General features: G+C 34.4%; 4 protein-coding genes, 1 non-coding gene and 1 pseudogene across 6 annotated transcripts; 2 read left to right on the forward strand and 4 right to left on the reverse strand.

Annotated features, from left to right (window-relative positions):
- Positions 1–1,105: 1,105 nt before the first annotated feature.
- Positions 1,106–1,374, reverse strand: F07G6.5 (Small muscular protein; the record flags this gene model as incomplete). The annotated part of the gene is made up of 3 exons (NM_075912.1): positions 1,106–1,141; positions 1,188–1,271; positions 1,318–1,374. The coding sequence occupies 3 exons, from the start codon at positions 1,372–1,374 to the stop codon at positions 1,106–1,108; spliced, it is 177 nt and encodes a 58-aa protein (NP_508313.1).
- Positions 1,375–4,884: 3,510 nt separating this feature from the next.
- On the reverse strand, positions 4,885–7,374 carry fbxa-52 (DUF38 domain-containing protein). The gene is made up of 3 exons (NM_075913.4): positions 7,289–7,374; positions 5,280–5,907; positions 4,885–5,235 (listed from the first exon to the last, which is right to left on the reverse strand). Exons 2-3 carry the CDS (start codon positions 5,799–5,801, stop codon positions 5,029–5,031), a joined length of 729 nt encoding a protein of 242 aa, NP_508314.2. The 5' UTR covers positions 5,802–5,907; positions 7,289–7,374; the 3' UTR covers positions 4,885–5,028.
- Positions 7,375–8,342: 968 nt separating this feature from the next.
- F07G6.11 lies at positions 8,343–8,664 on the forward strand. Its single transcript, NR_164668.1, has one exon. It is a non-coding gene; the product is annotated as an Unclassified non-coding RNA F07G6.11 (non-coding RNA).
- Positions 8,665–9,637: 973 nt separating this feature from the next.
- On the forward strand, positions 9,638–10,661 carry F07G6.9 (annotated as a pseudogene). Its single transcript has one exon. A coding segment is annotated over exon 1 (1,024 nt).
- A 327-nt stretch (positions 10,662–10,988) lies between these two features.
- fbxa-53 (F-box domain-containing protein) lies at positions 10,989–13,315 on the reverse strand. Its single transcript, NM_075914.7, has 3 exons — positions 13,192–13,315; positions 11,495–12,116; positions 10,989–11,451 (listed from the first exon to the last, which is right to left on the reverse strand). The coding sequence occupies exons 1-3, from the start codon at positions 13,302–13,304 to the stop codon at positions 11,233–11,235; spliced, it is 954 nt and encodes a 317-aa protein (NP_508315.2). The 5' UTR covers positions 13,305–13,315; the 3' UTR covers positions 10,989–11,232.
- Positions 13,316–14,777: 1,462 nt separating this feature from the next.
- Positions 14,778–15,195, reverse strand: F07G6.8 (uncharacterized protein). Its single transcript, NM_075915.3, has 2 exons — positions 15,026–15,195; positions 14,778–14,965 (listed from the first exon to the last, which is right to left on the reverse strand). Exons 1-2 carry the CDS (start codon positions 15,162–15,164, stop codon positions 14,829–14,831), a joined length of 276 nt encoding a protein of 91 aa, NP_508316.1. The 5' UTR covers positions 15,165–15,195; the 3' UTR covers positions 14,778–14,828.
- Positions 15,196–17,117: the final 1,922 nt, after the last annotated feature.

Raw genomic sequence — 17,117 nt, forward strand, 5'->3', positions numbered from 1 at the left:
GACTTATTTTGCCATTTTACGATTTTTTGTAAATTTTAAATATGTGACTAATAGTAGGCAGTGAGTATATGAAATCATATAAATTTCAGCTACTTTGGTCATCTGCGTAGTATTAAGATTTGAACAAATTGAAAATTTTTTGAAATTTTTTTTTCGTGATTTTTTGAGTTAGACGTATGAGAACTGATGTTAATATCTAAATCAATTAAGTTTTGTTTGTTTAGTGCAAAAAATGAATCCCAACTCAATTGAGCCATTCCCAAAATTTTTATAGTGAATAAAAGTCAAAAAGTGAACCACACTAAAAATACGACATTTTTCAGTTTCGATTAATTTTTGAAAATATTTATGATAAATTGTATAAAATTATCATTTTTATTTATTTTATTAAAATTCAAGTCATTTCCTGAAGATTTCGCAATTTTTCAAAATTCAATTTTACCTTAATGTCTGGTATTTGGATAACTTTTACACTTTGTCAGTGACAATTTTTCATATCAACAACATTAAAATTATATAAATTGAGCATTGTTGTTACATTGTTACTGTGTTTCTTCATCACTTGGTTTCTTTGAGCAAATAAAAAACGCTTACGATTTTTTCAAAGAAGGTTATCCGACAGTAGGAAGGGAAATTCAATTTTGAAAACGCCAAATTATAAATAAAAATAAAAAAATTTTTGGAATGGCTCAATTGAGTTGGAATTCATTTTTTGCACTAAACAAACAAAACTTAATTGATTTAGATATTAACATCAGTTCTCATACGTCTAACTCAAAAAATCACGAAAAAAAAATTTCAAAAAATTTTCGATTTGTTCAAATCTTAATACTACGCAGATGACCAAAGTAGCTGAAATTTGTATGATTTTATATACTCACTGCCTACTATCAGTCACATATTTAAAATTTACAAAAAATCGTAAAATGACAAAATACGTCAATAATTATTTGCCGACCTAATATATTTCTAGTGCCATAAAACTAACCAACGTTTTTTCACCACACTACAACTATACTTCACCAATTTTTCAAATTTTCAATCATATAAACTATAAAATCTCACCAATAGCTCCTAAACTTGAATGAGTTGCTGGCATACACGGCTAATTGGAAACCTGGTGTTGTGACGAGTTCTTAGCCTGAAAACAAATAAATTGCTGAAATCGACTTGAAACAAAAACTGACAGGTTCTTGAAACTCTTGTGCACTGCCACGTTGCTGGAGAGCAGGGTTATGGGGACGAACTGGCAGAGACATAGTCGGTTTGGTCTGTAAAAAATGTAACATTTTTATTGAAAAATGTGAAAAAAGTTACCTTTTGAATTTTATTCCCTTGGGCTACTTTTTTGGAAGTGTTGCTTGATGACGGCATTATGGCCTGGCAAGTTGAGGTCTGGAAAATCGGAAAAAAAAATCAATAAAAATCAAAGAGCGAAAGTAAGGCCCCACGATTTTAGGCCCAAAAAATTTTGAATGTAGTAGATGGGCGCGTGATTTGTACGATGGGGCAAGCTTGCATATCTAAGAGGTCAAGCTATTTCCGGAGATTTGATACTTGGAAAATGGGCGGGGTATACATATACGTTTTGTTTTATTCTTATTTAAAAAGATTTGAAAAACCTTTTTGACAGAGATGTCCGGCAAATTTGCCAAATTAGTCAAGTTTGCCGTGCTCTGCAAATATTGTAAAAGTCGATTTGCCGAATTTGCCAAAATATCAAAACTTGCCGCCCACCCCTGTTCTGCATCTTTTTTTTGTGAGGTAAATTTTTCAGAAGCTCCTATTTCAAATAACATCAGATCTTATTGAAAAATTCAGACTAGCGGGCCCTACGGGCCCGCCAGTTGTAGTGGGTGTAAGGCGAGTCTCCTTGCCGGGCGTAGGTTCTCGGCTTCGCCTCGAACCTGTTAGAGGGTTCGTGAAAATTTCAGTAGGTCAATGGGAGTCTTCTTGATTTTTGAGTTCGGTTTGACCAAAAACAGATGCACCCGATGAATCAGTTAAAGCTGAGTTTCGATCAATTGAAGTTTGAGAAGGCTTTATATTGGGGGAGACGTACCCGTTTTTGTATAAAATCGAGTATTTCTATTCGAATCCCGATTACTCACAAAAAAAACAAAAAAGTTTGTCAGTTGGTAGAATTGAACCAACTACCAAAATTTCTGCAGACATACGCACTAACCACTCGGCCATGCGAGAGACACCTCAAACTGGGATGTAGGGAAGAAAATTTTCTGGAGGGAGTCGACTTTCGATTCCGCTTTCTTCAATTATGACTATTTGGGGAAAGACGTTCGAAAACCGCTTATCACTGATATTGAAAATTTTATTACAGAATTGTACTCATCATAAAATTCCCGGAAGGGAGACGTACAGTTGAGGGCTATATCTTGTACACAGACAGATGTATAGAAAAAAAAAACAAGTTTTGGCCTGAAAATTAAAAAAAATATATCTCTTGGCAGAGCATATTTAACGCCACGAAACTTCATCTTCCATTAGATAAAATCAAAAACTATGAATTAAAAATACATTCCGAAAAACTTTAGTGGAAAAAATGTTCAGGTGACCCAGGAAACCACTCCCCCCAGTACTAAATTTTTGAATTAATTTTTTCTTGAAAAATTTTCCCACTGAACTTTTTACAAATTTTATATGTCTCGATGCGTCTTGATGAGACCTACACGTCAATTTTTGGAAAACTAAGAAAACTTGAAAACTGACCGAGTTATGATTGAAAAAGTAGATTCGCGAAAATCGGAGAATGTGCAAAATTTGGCACTTATTAGTCTTGCTCGGCCGACTTATAAACTCATATAATTTTTTCAATTCTGAGTTGAAAATCGTGTTCAGCGTACTTTTTTACGTGGGGTAAACAAAAAAAATATCAAAAAAGATGAAGTAGAACTTGAGATAAAGACGAAAAACTACTTTTTCGGAAAAAATTTTTTTTTGGCAAAATGTCATCTTTTGGCTTTTTGTTTTATCACAAATTTTTGCCTTTTGCACTTATGAACTCAAACTTTTTTTCAAAAAATCATTCTCTCTGAGTAGTATCTTGCATATGAATTTGAAACAATACAGAGCAAAACCCGAATTTTAATTCAATTAAAACATGGTTTTTTGGGGGTAAAAAGAGCAAAAAAAGTTTTTTTCAAACTGGGGAAAGCCGCCCTGAGCTCAAAAAGTTGAAGTACTTTCCCTTTAACTTTCCTAAGTTTTTAGTAGATTTTTATCAAATTCTAAATGAGCCTAACCGATGTAATGCTTGGTAACTAAACTACTTGTTATGATGAGAATACCATTTCTCTAACACCTCTCACGAACCACTGTCTATACAATTCCCGTGAGGCTGTACAGCTCTCAGAAACGTATAAACAAATTGGAAGAAAGAATGATGCTCACGTGATAAGAAGAAATTAGCATAAGCATAGAATTTCTGAATATGAAAAAAATTTAAAACTTAACTGTTGTCTTAATATGAACTTATTATATACCTAGTGTCAAAAAAGTCAAACGTTTCGAAATTGAAACTATTCAAAACGAGTAAAACAAAAAAATGAGGATGGCTATTATATGCAGCTCACACCAAATTGTAGGATGAACGGATGGGAGGACTTGATAGAGGTGTCACATAGAGTTCCAAACAACATACACTGTACGGAGAGAGCAATTGGTTTGTGTCGGCCACAGGCAACACTGCGGAGCAACAGCTGTTGTGCAAGCGGCAAATGTTGACTAACGGTATTTTCTATAGGTCAAAACATCGGATATACCAGGGCTGGGCGGCAATTGCCGTTCGGCAAGTTGATTTGTCGACAATTTCGGCAAATCGGCAAACCGGCAATTTGCCGATTTGCCGGAAATTTCTAATTCCGGCAATTTGCCGGTTTGCCGATTTGCCGGAAATTTTAATTTACGGCAAATTGCCGACTTGCCGATTTGCCTGATACCAGATTTGCCGGAAATGTTTAGAGGGATTTTTTTATAAGACGGAAGCACTTAAAACTGTCCATTTTTGAATTTTTCCTGTTTTTTCTACATACTTTCATAGAATATGCGTACTTCTCAAAACAGATATAGGAAAATTCATATGATGCGTTTAATTTTGCCATTTGAAATTGAAATTCCAAAAAGTAAGTGCAAAACCACAATTTGCCGAAAATTTTCGGCAAATTACCGATTTGTCGGCAAATTCGGCAAATCGGCAATTTGCCGGTTTGCCGCTTTGCCGTTTTTCGTGAATTTTGGGCTGTGTTTAATTAACCATAACTCAAAAACTACATTATTTTTGAAAACCCTCAACTAACAAAATGTTGACCATGGTGTTGTTTACATTGCCTGATAAATATTATCTCAAAAAAACTGCCGTCAAAAGTGTTACAGCGGCAGACACCTGGCGAGTCGGTTTTTGACCTTGCAGCCGAAATCGACTGTAACTCAAGAAAAAATTGCTTCCATAAAAATAATTTTGTTTAAAAAATCATCTTCATAAAATTTTCTGTCTCATGTTTTTTAAAGATTTTTTTATTAATAAAATTATTATTATAGAAGAGATTTTTCTTGAGTTACAGACGATTTCGGATGCAAGGTCAAAAACCAACTCGCCAGGTGTCTGCCGCTGTAAAATTTTTTTCGGCAGGTTTTTTAAGATAATATTTATCAGGCAATGTAAACAACATCATGACCAACATTTTGTTAGTTGAGGGTTTTCAAAAATAATGTTTAGTTTTTTTTTTGAGTTATGGTTAGGCCATTTTTACACAGGCCAAAATTCACGAAAAACCGTTTGCGCATACCTTTTTGGCCATCACTGTATACAACTTCCTCTTTGGGTTTTTTGAGGCGTTTTTGAAAATTCATACATATTAAAAGAAAAAATCAAGAGTCTATAAATTTATTCACAAAAAATAAAACAATAAACAAGAACGAGAATGGGTATTATTCGTTTTCAAAAAAAAAAAACAAAAGCTAGGAAAAAACTTGGTCAGACATTCTCACTTAAAATCAAATTGAAAGGGATTTTCACAATCTTTCCACATTCAATACAAAACACCACGAAAACTCTTTAAGCGAAATGTCGAATTTGTTGTTACAATTTGAAAATTCAATCTTAAACTCATTGCCGCCGGCATAGTCCAGTTTGAATACTTTTGCAAGTTCAATTGGATTTGACTTGGATTTTTCAAAAGTTATCTCGCAACTTTGAAATGTACTTCTTCTCAAAAGGTCCTGCAAAAAAAAAGATAATCAAATGAAAAACTAGGTTATCTTACCTCTCTCATTTGTATCGCGGTTTGAACGGAAACTTTGCCCACATAGTGAATACTGAAGCATTGAAAATGAAACAAATGAACAATTATTGTACTGGAAATTTTAGAAAAAGGAATAAAAATTCTAAGTTCTTCTGCATTTTGCCATTGCTTCAAATCGGTTATTCTTTCGAATTGATAAATTGACTTAATCCCCGACAAGTCAATATTTTTGAGCTGTTTAGCATCAAAACATGGGAGAATCGTAAGAACTTGTTCAAAAGAAAACTTATGAAGTCCTATTTCTTTTACGTGAACACATTTTTGGGTTTTGAAAAACTCGATGAGAGATGAAACTATGTTGCGTCTATATTTCGTGTTGTTAGCAAATTTAATGTTTTGTGCGTGCTTCGATACTATCTTCAAATCCTTGAGCGCTCTATCCACAAAGTTTTTCCGATCAATTATATATTTCTGTCCATTGTGATTAGCATTTGAACTGCCATTTGCTGTTTTAGTATATAGGATTTCGATTCCGTCCAACATCAAATTGAGTTTACAGTCATACAGAATTAAATCCACAATATTAAAGCAAGTTCCAATCGTATCAACGGCGGTTCTCAAACTGCGACACACTTTACTCGCTCTTAGTCTGTAACAAATAAATATGATGTTATTTCTGAAAAATTCCATTGTTAGTGAGATCTATAAAAACTAACAGAGGAAATACCTTGTTCTCAATTATTCCCATTTTGGTACACTCGGAAAATTAAATGGGCGATCTATGAATCGTAGGCCACCATACGACCAGGGCTGGGAATTTTTTGGTTTTTTGGTTTTCTGTTTTTTGGTTTTTTTTTGGTATTTTGACGAAAAATCGAATTTTGGTTTTTTTTTTGGTTTTTTGGGACCAAAAAAACCAAAAAATCCAAAAAAAAAAGTTTTCCGTGTCTAGTCTCGACTCGAGACTTTTCTGTATGTATTTTAACACAGTTGTGACGTTATAAATGTATTTTAATACATTTTGCAACATTACTTGAATAACCCCATTAAAAATCAACTTAAGCATCAACAATTTTTTTTTGGTTTTTTTTTTGGTTTTTCGAAAATTTCTTTTTTTTGTTTTTTGGTTTTTTGCTAATTCTTCATAATTTTCGAATGAGTATAACTCACAAAATAAGCATTTCAGAAAGAGAGATTTTACTAATAAACTGTTGCTTAGAATCTTGTCTAAATGTTAACACATGATCCAACAGTGTAAAAAATTCAGGTCAAGAGATACAGCGGGAGACACCTCGCGAGTCCATTTTTGGCTATTTCTCTTGAAACGCCTGTAGCTCGAGAATGAGAAGTTTTCATGAGAAAAGTTTTAGTAATAAAATAATCTGCAATTATTTTTCTATCACATGCATATAGTCGTTTTTTTAACAAACAACCTGTAGAATAGAGCTGTAAGTTTAAACACGCGCTTCTCAAAGCACCGATTTGACCGATTGTTCAAAAACCAGGTCATGTTTTTCAAAAATATATTTTTGTGCATATATTTTGAATAACTAATTGTATAATTGAATTTTATTTACATTTCAACTGAAAAGCAAGTATTAGAAAAATTTAACCACCATTTTTAGAAATTGTTCCCGACGAGTGCTGGTACGCAGCTTATTTTCAGAAATCAATTTTTACATTTGATCTTGATTACATTTAATCTTGAACACTTACCTAAAATGATTCGTAACCGAAACGTTCTGAAACGTGATAGTGTTACTATTTAAGAGACGTTAGACATTTTAACCAGTCAGAGATATCCTAACCTATGCTAATTGCTAATTAGTTGATAACCCAACTCTGTGAGCAAAACGAGCCCAAATGAGCTTACAACCACAAACCTTATTCATTTCTTTTATTACACCCATTTATTAAACTATGACTAGATTCGAACTCGAGGCCATTTACTCTTCAAAATTTTCTTTCTAAATTTTATAAAACTGTAATATATAAAATATTTAACTTTGTGATAAAAATTGAAAACTTACATTTACCATTTCCAATTAAAAAGTGAACATAATTAAGAAGAAAACAAAAATATCAGAGGGCATCACACAAACGCCCAAATAAAGAAGAATGGAGAAAATAAGGTCTTTCCAAATGTATCGGCTGCTAAGATTTTATCAGCTGTTGACAATCTCCGTCCGCCCTTTCGTTCACACATTTGTCAGGGGCATTAAGGAAACCGTCAAAGAAATAATATCTGGAAAGAAGATCAAAGCGATTTATACTCCACGTTATATACGAGACCTGTTTCATTTGAAAATTCATGTTAAGACGTCATCACCACAAACATTTCAGCAGCGGCGAAACTGAAATTAAGCTTCAAAGTGGAAAAGAAGTTTTTCCAGGTTACAAATAGTCAAAATTTGGGTTTTCTGAGAGAAAATTGACCAAAAAAACTATTTTCAGCGATTACAGCAGATATGTTGGACTTCCGACTATGTAGCTTCAAAAAAACTGTTGAATTTCAGAAGTGTCTTTCATATGTACACTCAAAATAATAAAACTGCGTGGCGTGTACTGCAGAAAACCTAATATTTAGGCCCCGCCTTTTTCTCGTCCACTCTCGGAGAAAAGGCGAAAATCCTGACCCCAACCAATATCAGGACGCCGACATCTCACGGTTTCCGCGCGCCGCTGCGTTTAACTCGCTGTGGGCGTGGCGAGCTGTCTCCGCCTGCTGCGAGTTAAACCTAGCGACACGCGGAACCCGTGAGATGTCGGCGGCCTGATATTGGTTGGGGTCCCCAATTTTGCCTTTTCCCCGTGAGTAGACGAGAAAAAGGCGGGGCTTTAATTTTGGGTTTTCTGCGTACACGCCACGCAGTTTTTTTTTTATTTTGAGTGTAATTAATTTTTTGATAAGTTCCTCTCTCTAAATTAATACAGGAAAAAATGCCTAAACAAAAATGAAAAAAAAAAAATTAAAAATCACGTGAAAAGTAAATTTTATAACAACAAAACATTAATTTTTTCAAATTAGAAATGATTCAAATTCACATGAAGTATACTTAATTTGCAATACTTTTATATTCTTTCGGCGGAGGATGGCTGAGTGGCTCAAGGCGCTGGTTTGAAGCAATCCTCCGAAGGACGTGATGAGTTCGATTCCCACTCCCCCCGCCGTCTTCTGTAATATGCGACTGGTGGTCAAATGAGATTACCTTCACTGGAAACCCCTGGGGGTCACTGGTTCGACCCACTCCCCCGCCTCAGAATGAGCGAGCCAAGCACTCCATGAATTACGACACTGGGAGGACCTCCACAACATTGGTGATGTAGCAGGTAGAAGAATAATAATGGATTGAACTGTTGTGAGATTAATGTAAATGAAAATGAATAAAGATTTAAAAAATTTTTGCTCTGTTTCAGTACTGCAGCTTAATTTTTTCCGGAAACGTCAAATTTCCTTTAAATTATTGCATAAAACCCCTTTAGAATCTCTACACTTTCTCACACGCAAGGAAAAATAGTAATCATATTTGTGAGTAATTAGGCATTATTAATAACAATTTGAAAAGCTTACAATTTATTTCACAATAATATGACGTCACTTGACCGAAAACTTCTCATCTGGACGATGAAAGCGCTTTGCTGAGGCACCACCACCACTAACTCCTGAAAAGCCTCCGAAGACTGACGCTCTCAAATCACCAACATTCCCACGATCATCACCACCAAAAACTGCAAAAAAGAGACGGAAAGCTTAGACTGTAAGTTTATTAGTCTTATAGTTGTCGCTTATTTGTTGCATGTTTTTTGCACAGAAATTCCTTGAAGGTAATGCTGAGCAAGCTTTCCCAGGTTTTTTTGATTATGTTGAAGAGTTTTATGAAATAAAAAAGAATGACTCCATATGATTTTCCATACTTTTGAATTTTTGAAAAAATCAGCTTTTATATATTTTTATCAATTTTTAAAAAAATACTTCCGTACAAGCTAATATACTCTGTTTGGCATTTGCTGGTATTTTTGATTATGTTGAAGAGTTTTATGAAATAAAAAAGAATGACTCTATATGATTTTCCCATACTTTTGAATTTTTGAAAAAATCTGCTTTTATATACTTTTATCAATTAAAAAAAAAACTTCCGTACAAGCTAATATACTCTGTAAAAATTATGGAATTCCGGAAATGTTTTGATAGACTTGGATTCTAGATTTTTTTAAAATATTATTGGTAAGTTTGTGGGACAGGAAAGTAAATTTAAGCCGCGCTAGAGAGGCTTTTGTGTCGAATTCCAATTTTCACAGGTATACTATTTTATTTTAATCATTAAATATTTGTTTTTTGTTGTTGAAAATTTCAGCTCAATCGGGCAATTTTCAACAGAATGGCACCCTTCAGCGCACATCGTGTTTGAATTATCGACTTTTTTCGGAAGGGAGTGAGCCGAGTTACCATTGCTAAAAAGCTTGCCGTTGCTCGCCAGACAGTTTAAGATAAAATTTGAAGGTCCGGGGAGCTCGGCAATTTACAGGACCGTGCTGGACAAGAAAAAGAGTCAGTGTGACCACTCCGGAAGTCGTGACGACCGTAAGAGACAGGATCCGAAGAAAACCCCATCGAATTATGAGAATAATGGCTGCTGGCATGGACTCGAGCAGGATGGATCGAAACGAATTGTCAAAGACAAGCTGAGACTCACACCGTATCGTGTGAGAAATATCTTCTTTGTTTTCTATGCCAATAAGCTGAAACGGCTTGACAAAGCAAAACGGATCTTTCGCCGTACGCACCCTGGGGAGAATCTCGTGATTGTTTTCTCTGATGAATACTGTTCACAGAAAGCAGAGTTCAGTTCTCAAAACTGTGGAGAACTTGAATTAAGGTCTTATGAAGCTAATCAAATAGATGGATCATACATCAAGTCTCCCACCCTCCCAGCACCACAGTTTTGGAGAAGCATGCTGAACTGATGTATTATTTGAATTTCATTGATTATGGCGTGAAAATCAAGAAAAAGTGTAAATCAAAGAGATTTTGAAGAAGGAAATTCTTCCTTGATTCCAAAATCATCTCGGAAAATGTCATTGTGTGTTCCAGCTATGTGGAGCGCCTGCTTGTACTGCAAAACTCTCCAACAGTCGTGCGCAACTCACATCCAAGCGTTCGAACCAAAGGAAGATTAGCCTGGTTTCTCGCCGGACTATAATTCCATTGATTATTCCATTCACAGGGTCTTGTAGGGAAAGGTCCCAGCTAAGTCTCACACAAATTTGGTTGTTCTGAAGGAGACACTGATTAAGGAATGGGACAATTTGTCAGTCAAGTACCTGCGTACGGGCATCGACGCCTACCCTCGATTTCTTCGAGCTGCCATCGCCACGAAAGGAGGCCGCATGGAGCATGACTAATTAAATTATGTTGTACGGGATATAAATAAACTTTTTGTAAAGTTTCATATTTTTCTGACGTCTGGTGTTAAAGTTACACAACAATACTTTTGTACGGGTAATTGTGCGCCACCCTGTAGATTGTACCTTCTGTCATGAAATTTTTTTTTCAATTTGTTTCAGTTTTGCTCATTGTACTGTATAGTTTTTATCTGTGCATTTCTTACATATTCAAATAATACGAAAAACTCACGAAAAATTGATTTGCTCAATGGACCTTTAATAATTGCTAATTAAATTTCAGAAAAGTTGGAGAAAAAACACAATTCTCAGACTGACTTGCCGGAAAGTTACATAAAAGTTTATTCCAGTTTTATTTATTGTATTGTATATCATCAAGATTCAACAATAAACTATCACAAATCACTTGAAATTGTCATGAAAAAAGCCTATCAGACAAGCTTAATTCTAAAAATGGTTGCAAAAGTGGAAAGTATTTAGTTACAAAAATAGAACAATAAATATGAATAAAATGGACTATATTTATTTCAGAAATAAAAATAACCAAAACTAATAAAACTGATAAGAATTGTCACAATTTGATAATTTTCAATAGGAAATAGTTTGAATCAGTTTCCCAATATTTGAGCGAAATATCAAATTGGCTGTTGCCATTTGAAAAATGAATCAAAAATAATTCACTATCGCCGATGTAGTCAGGTTTGAATACTTTTGCAAGTTCAATCGGATTTGACTTTGATTTTGCAAAAATTATCTCGCAACTTTGAAATGTACTTCTTCTCAAAAGATTCTGCAAATAGAAGATAATCAAATGAAAAACAAGGTGTTTTTACATCTCTCATTTGGATCGCGATTTGTGCCGGAACCTCGTCCATGTCGTGAATACGGAAGCATTTGAAATGAAACATATGAATGATCATTGTACTAGCAATCTTAGAGTCCCAAAATACGAGTTTGTCCGCATTTTTCCATTGCTCCAAATGGGTGATTTGTTCGAATCTCTCAATTGACGCAATGCATGACAATTCAATTTTTTTGAGCTCTTTATCTTCAAAACATGGAAGAATCGTAAGGACTTCATCAAAAGAGAACTTATTGAGTTCTATTTCCATTACGAGAATACATTTTTCGGGCTTCAAAAACTGGATGAGAGAAGAAACAATTCCGCATCCATGTTCCGTCATGTTCCAGATTACAACGTTCCGTGCATGATTCGATAGTATTTTGAAATCTTTAAGCGCTCTTTCCACAAAGTTCTCTCGATCAATTATTTTTTTCTCTCCATTGCGACACACAATCCTTCTGGCATTTGCTGCATTAGTATAGATAATTGCAGTTCCGTTCAAGTCTATATCGACACTTTGTTCCCTCAAGATCAAATCGATGTCATCAAAACGTAACCCAAATTTCTCGACGGCGGTTTTCAAACTGCGACACACTTTTCTCGCGCTTAGTCTGCAACAAATAAATATGACGTTACACTCAAAATAAAAAACTGCGTGGCGTGTACTGCAGAAAACCTAATATTTAGGCCCCGCCTTTTTCTCGTCCACTCACGGAAAAAGGCAAAAATTTTGGGCGTGGCGAGTAGGCACGAGTTGGTATATCAAATTGATAGGTTATGACAGTTCCATTTGGAATATACAAAGCTAAAATTATAAAGTTTTAAATTTTTTTTGAAATTTGTGAAAATTCGGATTTTTTTTCATCAAAAATTGCCATTTTGGAAAAGGTCAAAACTGAATGCCTGAAGATAGGCACGAGTTGATATATCAAATTGATAGGTTATGACAGTTCCAATTGAAATAAACAAAGCTTACAAAGTTTTAAATTTGTTTTCATTCAGTTTTTTTTGTTGGCATTCAGTTTTGACCTACTCCAAAATGGCAATTTTTGATGAAAAAAAATCCGAATTTTCACAAATTTCAAAAAAAATTTAAAATTTTATAATTTTAGCTTTGTATATTCCAAATGGAACTGTCATAACCTATCAATTCGATATATAAACTCGTGCCTACCTTCAGGCATTCAATTTTCATTCAAAAAATAGGTCACTTATCAAAATTCTTGGACATTCGAAAATTAGTCTTGCAGCCTCTAATAGTCTTGCAGTCTTTATTAGTCTTGCACACCTACGGGTTGATTGAAAATTAGTCTTGCATGCAAGACTAATAGAGGAAATACGGTATATAAACTATTGAAATTCGTCGTAGCCTAAAATTTTCTACTTTTTGCGCGGGAGTGTACACTCAAAATAAAAAAAAGCCCCGCCTTTTCTCGTCTACTCACAGGGAAAAAGCAAAATTCGGGACCCCAACCAATATCAGGCCGCCGACATCTGACGAGTTCCGCGCGCCGCTACGCTTAACTCGCTGTGGGCGTGGCGGGCTGTGTCCGTGATGGCGAATTTCAACGGATTTTTCCGTTTTTCTTATGCAAAAAATGGAAGTTTGAATAGGGATACTACATTTAGAAGCAATTTCTTCATTGACCAACCGCATTCTTAAAAATAAAAAAAATAATAACTCACCGATCCACGGGCTCCAACTTTTCCAAAACTAGGTTTGCGACATTCAGAGGCATATTGAGAAAAGTTGGCAATACCAGATTTCTCTGAGGTGTCTTCAAACCGATATTGGTCATTTTGGAAATTCCTGTAAAATTAACGTTTGCTCAAAAATTTTTGAAGACAGAGTAAAACTTACAGGAATCAAAAAAAATTGTTCGAAAGAAATTTGAAAACGATTTAGAAATAGTGGTGACAGTTTGGAATACTTTATCAGTTTAACTTTCTTTCTTTACGCCTCTCGAATCCCTTCAATATTTTTTCTTATCATGTTTCAGCTGACGTATGGTTTTTGAGTCAATAAATATACATTTTGTGTATACAGGGTGGCGCCCAATTACCCGTACAAAAGTTTGACATAACGATGACGCGCGCTTACGCATGATATGCGCTTCAATACTATTTTATTTTAATCATTAAATATTTGTTTATTGTTGTTGAAAATTTCAGCTCAATCGGGCAATTTTCAACAGAATGGCACCCTTCAGCGCACATCGTGTTTGAATTATCAACTTATTTCGGAAGGGAGTGAGCCGAGTTACCATTGCTAAAAAGCTTGCCGTTGCTCGCCAGACAGTTTAAGATAAAATTTGAAGGTCCGGGGAGCTTGGCAATTTACAGGACCGTAAACTCGTGCCTACCTTCAGGCATTCAGTTTTCACCTTTTCCAAAATGGCAATTTTTGATGAAAAAAATCCGAATTTTCACAAATTTCAAAAAAATTTTTAAACTTTATAATTTTAGCTTTGAATATTCCAAATGGAACTGTCATAACCTATCAATTTGATATATAAACTCGTGCCTACCTTCAGGCATTCAGTTTTCACCTTTTCCAAAATGGCAATTTTTGATGAAAAAAATCCGAATTTTCACAAATTTCAAAAAAATTTTTAAACTTTATAATTTTAGCTTTGAATATTCCAAATGGAACTGTCATAACCTATCAATTTGATATATAAACTCGTGCCTACCTTCAGGCATTCAGTTTTCACCTTTTCCAAAATGGCAATTTTTGATGAAAAAAATCCGAATTTTCACAAATTTCAAAAAAATTTTTAAACTTTATAATTTTAGCTTTGAATATTCCAAATGGAACTGTCATAACCTATCAATTTGATATATAAACTCGTGCCTACCTTCAGGCATTCAGTTTTCACCTTTTCCAAAATGGCAATTTTTGATGAAAAAAATCCGAATTTTCACAAATTTAAAAAAAAATTTTTAACTTTATAATTTTAGCTTTGTTTATTTCAAATGGAACTGTCATAACCTATCAATTTGATATATAAACTCGTGCCTACCTTCAGGCATTCAGTTTTGACCTACTCCAAAATGGCAATTTTTGATGAAAAAAAAATCCGAATTTTCACAAATTTCAAAAAAATTCTAAAACTTTGTAATTTTAGCTTTGTTTATTCCAAATGAAACTGTCATAACCGCTGGGAAATGCTAGAATAGTCTGCTCACTTGACGTGGGGCTTGTTTTTTTTTAAATAAAATTTTAAATGAAACATTGCGCACCAAATATGATGTAGTATGATTTAGTCTTTTAAAATTGCTTATTTATTCTCAAAAAATATTATTGTAACACAGAATTTTTATCACAGCTTCATTTTCAATGGCGATGTTGCGACTTCCGACATCTTCTGGGAGACGGTAGAAGATTTAGATTCAAGCAATTTAGTTGAAGCCGAAAATCTACTTTTCAATGTTGAGAATAGTCCGAAGGCCTTTGGTTCTGAAAAATTAAAAAATTGCTATTTCAAAAAAACCACAAAAAAAAACAAGAATAGCTCACCAGGAGGTCCCAAGGCTTTCTCCATTGCTCCGGTTTCACGTCTCAAATAGCGATCGAACGGGCTCGGGGCACCCGACTTCTTCAGCTCATCCGTAGTAGTGCCCGCAGGGAAGTGTTTGACAGGTGCCTCGAATATCATAGTTTCTTCTCAGGCAGTCTCAGGCACCGAAAAGGAAAGAATATGATATTTGTGGGGGTTCTCGTCTTTTATACCATTCGCATTTTTATTGTTGCCGCCCGCAAAAATATGCGAAATCATTTGGTTTTATGAGCGGGGGTGTGGAGGAATAAATCGAATAATATGACATGGAACAAGAGAACAAGACAAGAGAAACAAAAAATCACAAGCTAATAAGACTAGAAATGAAATCTATGAGGTTTGTGCCGCCTAGAAATTTAACTAAAAGCTGATTTTTTTCAAATTCCAGAATGACGGAAAAATATTATGAAGCCCTTCTTTTTTCTTCCATAAAACTGTTCAGAGTTGTCATTTCTGCTAATAAATACCGATCGATCCATGCTAGCTTACCCGGAAGGTTATTTTAAAAATTGCAAAGTTTAACCAACAGCTGTTTTTTCAAAAATTCAAAAGTACGTGAAAATCATATGAAGTGATCCTTTTTTTTTTAGAAAACAGTTCAGCTTGATTAAAAATACCAGAAAATACCAAACAAAGTATGCTAGCTTACCCGGAAGGTTATTTTAAAAAATCGCAAAATTTAACCAAAAGCAGATTTTTTCAAAAATTCAAAAGTATGGGAAAATCATATGGAGTCATTCTTTTTTATTTCATAAAACTCTTCAACAGAATCAAAAATACCAGCAAATGCCAAACAGAGTATATTAGCTTGTACGGAAGTTTTTTTTTTAATTGATAAAAGTATATAAAAGCAGATTTTTTCAAAAATTCAAAAGTATGGGAAAATCATATAGAGTCATTCTTTTTTATTTTGTAAAACTTTTCAACATAGTCAAAAATACAAGAATATGTCAATCAAAGTACAATAGCTTGTACGGAAGTATTTTTTAAAAATTGATAAAAATATATAAAAGCTGATTTTTTCAAATATTGAAAAGCTTGGGAAAATCATATGGAGTCATTCTTTTTTATTTCAAAAAATTCTTTAGCATAATCAAAAATACCAGAAAATACCAATCAAGGTATATTAGCTTGTACGGAAGTATTTTTTTTTAATTGATAAAAATATATAATGTAGGGTTTTACCCTTTTTCTCTTTTATTTTTCCCTCAACGCAAGCTCTTTTGTCATTTTGACACGCCAAAACCTCTGATTTCCTGCTCAACAAGTTTCGCGCCTTGCGATCTTGTTGACGCACTTTCGGTGCCTTGCGCACATGGCGACGCGAATCCAAGAATTCTCATCACTTCTCCCGCAAGAACGGGTGCAAGCCGGTCGACGCCGTAAGGCTCGCCGTTTTCCATTGTTACAAGTTTTAGGTTTTTATTGTTTTAGTTAAGGTTTAGGGTTCAGTTGAGGAGTTTTCTCCTTGTTTTCAGTCTGTGGTCTTGATTATTTCAAGATCTTTTGTTTCTCCTGGTTTAAAAAGACTTTTCTTGCTAATAAATCCGTTAGTAAGATATCAAAAGTCTTCTGTTCTCAATTTTCTCTCTTCGCATCATATCAGACAGGTTCGCATCATATCAGACAGGTTTTGAGTAGAATATACACATTTGCATCAGATCAGACAAGTCAATTATCGATTTTCTGAGGATTTCACAGAATTGCATCAAAACAGACAGTTTTCCTCACATTTTCACATAATTACACAGTTTTCAGCCCAGTTTCGAGCACATCGTCACTTGAGAGCTGTTTTTCAGTGGATTTAAGAAGGAAAATAGCAGAATTACAGGCGAAGCCATCGCCAATTTTTCATTTTTCACAAGAAACTCGGTTTTTCATAAAAATCGATAATTTTCGCGTGAAATCACAAATTTTCGGATTTTTTTCGAGAAATACTATTTATTTCTTGAGTATACTGGTCTAAGGATTGATTTCCTTGGTTTTTGTGGAGATTTATTCAGTTTTCAGCTGAAAATCGTCGATTTGCATCACAGAAAATCTCTTACACGC

Source organism: Caenorhabditis elegans, chromosome X (assembly GCF_000002985.6).
Source record: "Caenorhabditis elegans chromosome X".
Taxonomy (NCBI): domain Eukaryota; kingdom Metazoa; phylum Nematoda; class Chromadorea; order Rhabditida; family Rhabditidae; genus Caenorhabditis; species Caenorhabditis elegans.

Excerpts from the sequence above, each read along its gene's own strand:
- F07G6.8 (NM_075915.3), bottom strand. The coding sequence starts at position 15,164 with ATGATATTCGAGGCACCTGTCAAACACTTCCCTGCGGGCACTACTACG. Across the intron at positions 14,966-15,025 it reads GAAAGCCTTGGGACCTCCTG|AACCAAAGGCCTTCGGACTA; the intron begins GTGAGCTATTCT and ends TTAATTTTTCAG.
- fbxa-52 (NM_075913.4), bottom strand. The coding sequence starts at position 5,801 with ATGTTGGACGGAATCGAAATCCTATATACTAAAACAGCAAATGGCAGT. Across the intron at positions 5,236-5,279 it reads CCGCGATACAAATGAGAGAG|GACCTTTTGAGAAGAAGTAC; the intron begins GTAAGATAACCT and ends TTTTTTTTGCAG.
- fbxa-53 (NM_075914.7), bottom strand. The coding sequence starts at position 13,304 with ATGACCAATATCGGTTTGAAGACACCTCAGAGAAATCTGGTATTGCCA. Across the intron at positions 12,117-13,191 it reads AAGTTGGAGCCCGTGGATCG|ACTAAGCGCGAGAAAAGTGT; the intron begins GTGAGTTATTAT and ends TATTTGTTGCAG. Across the intron at positions 11,452-11,494 it reads TCGCGATCCAAATGAGAGAT|AATCTTTTGAGAAGAAGTAC; the intron begins GTAAAAACACCT and ends TTCTATTTGCAG.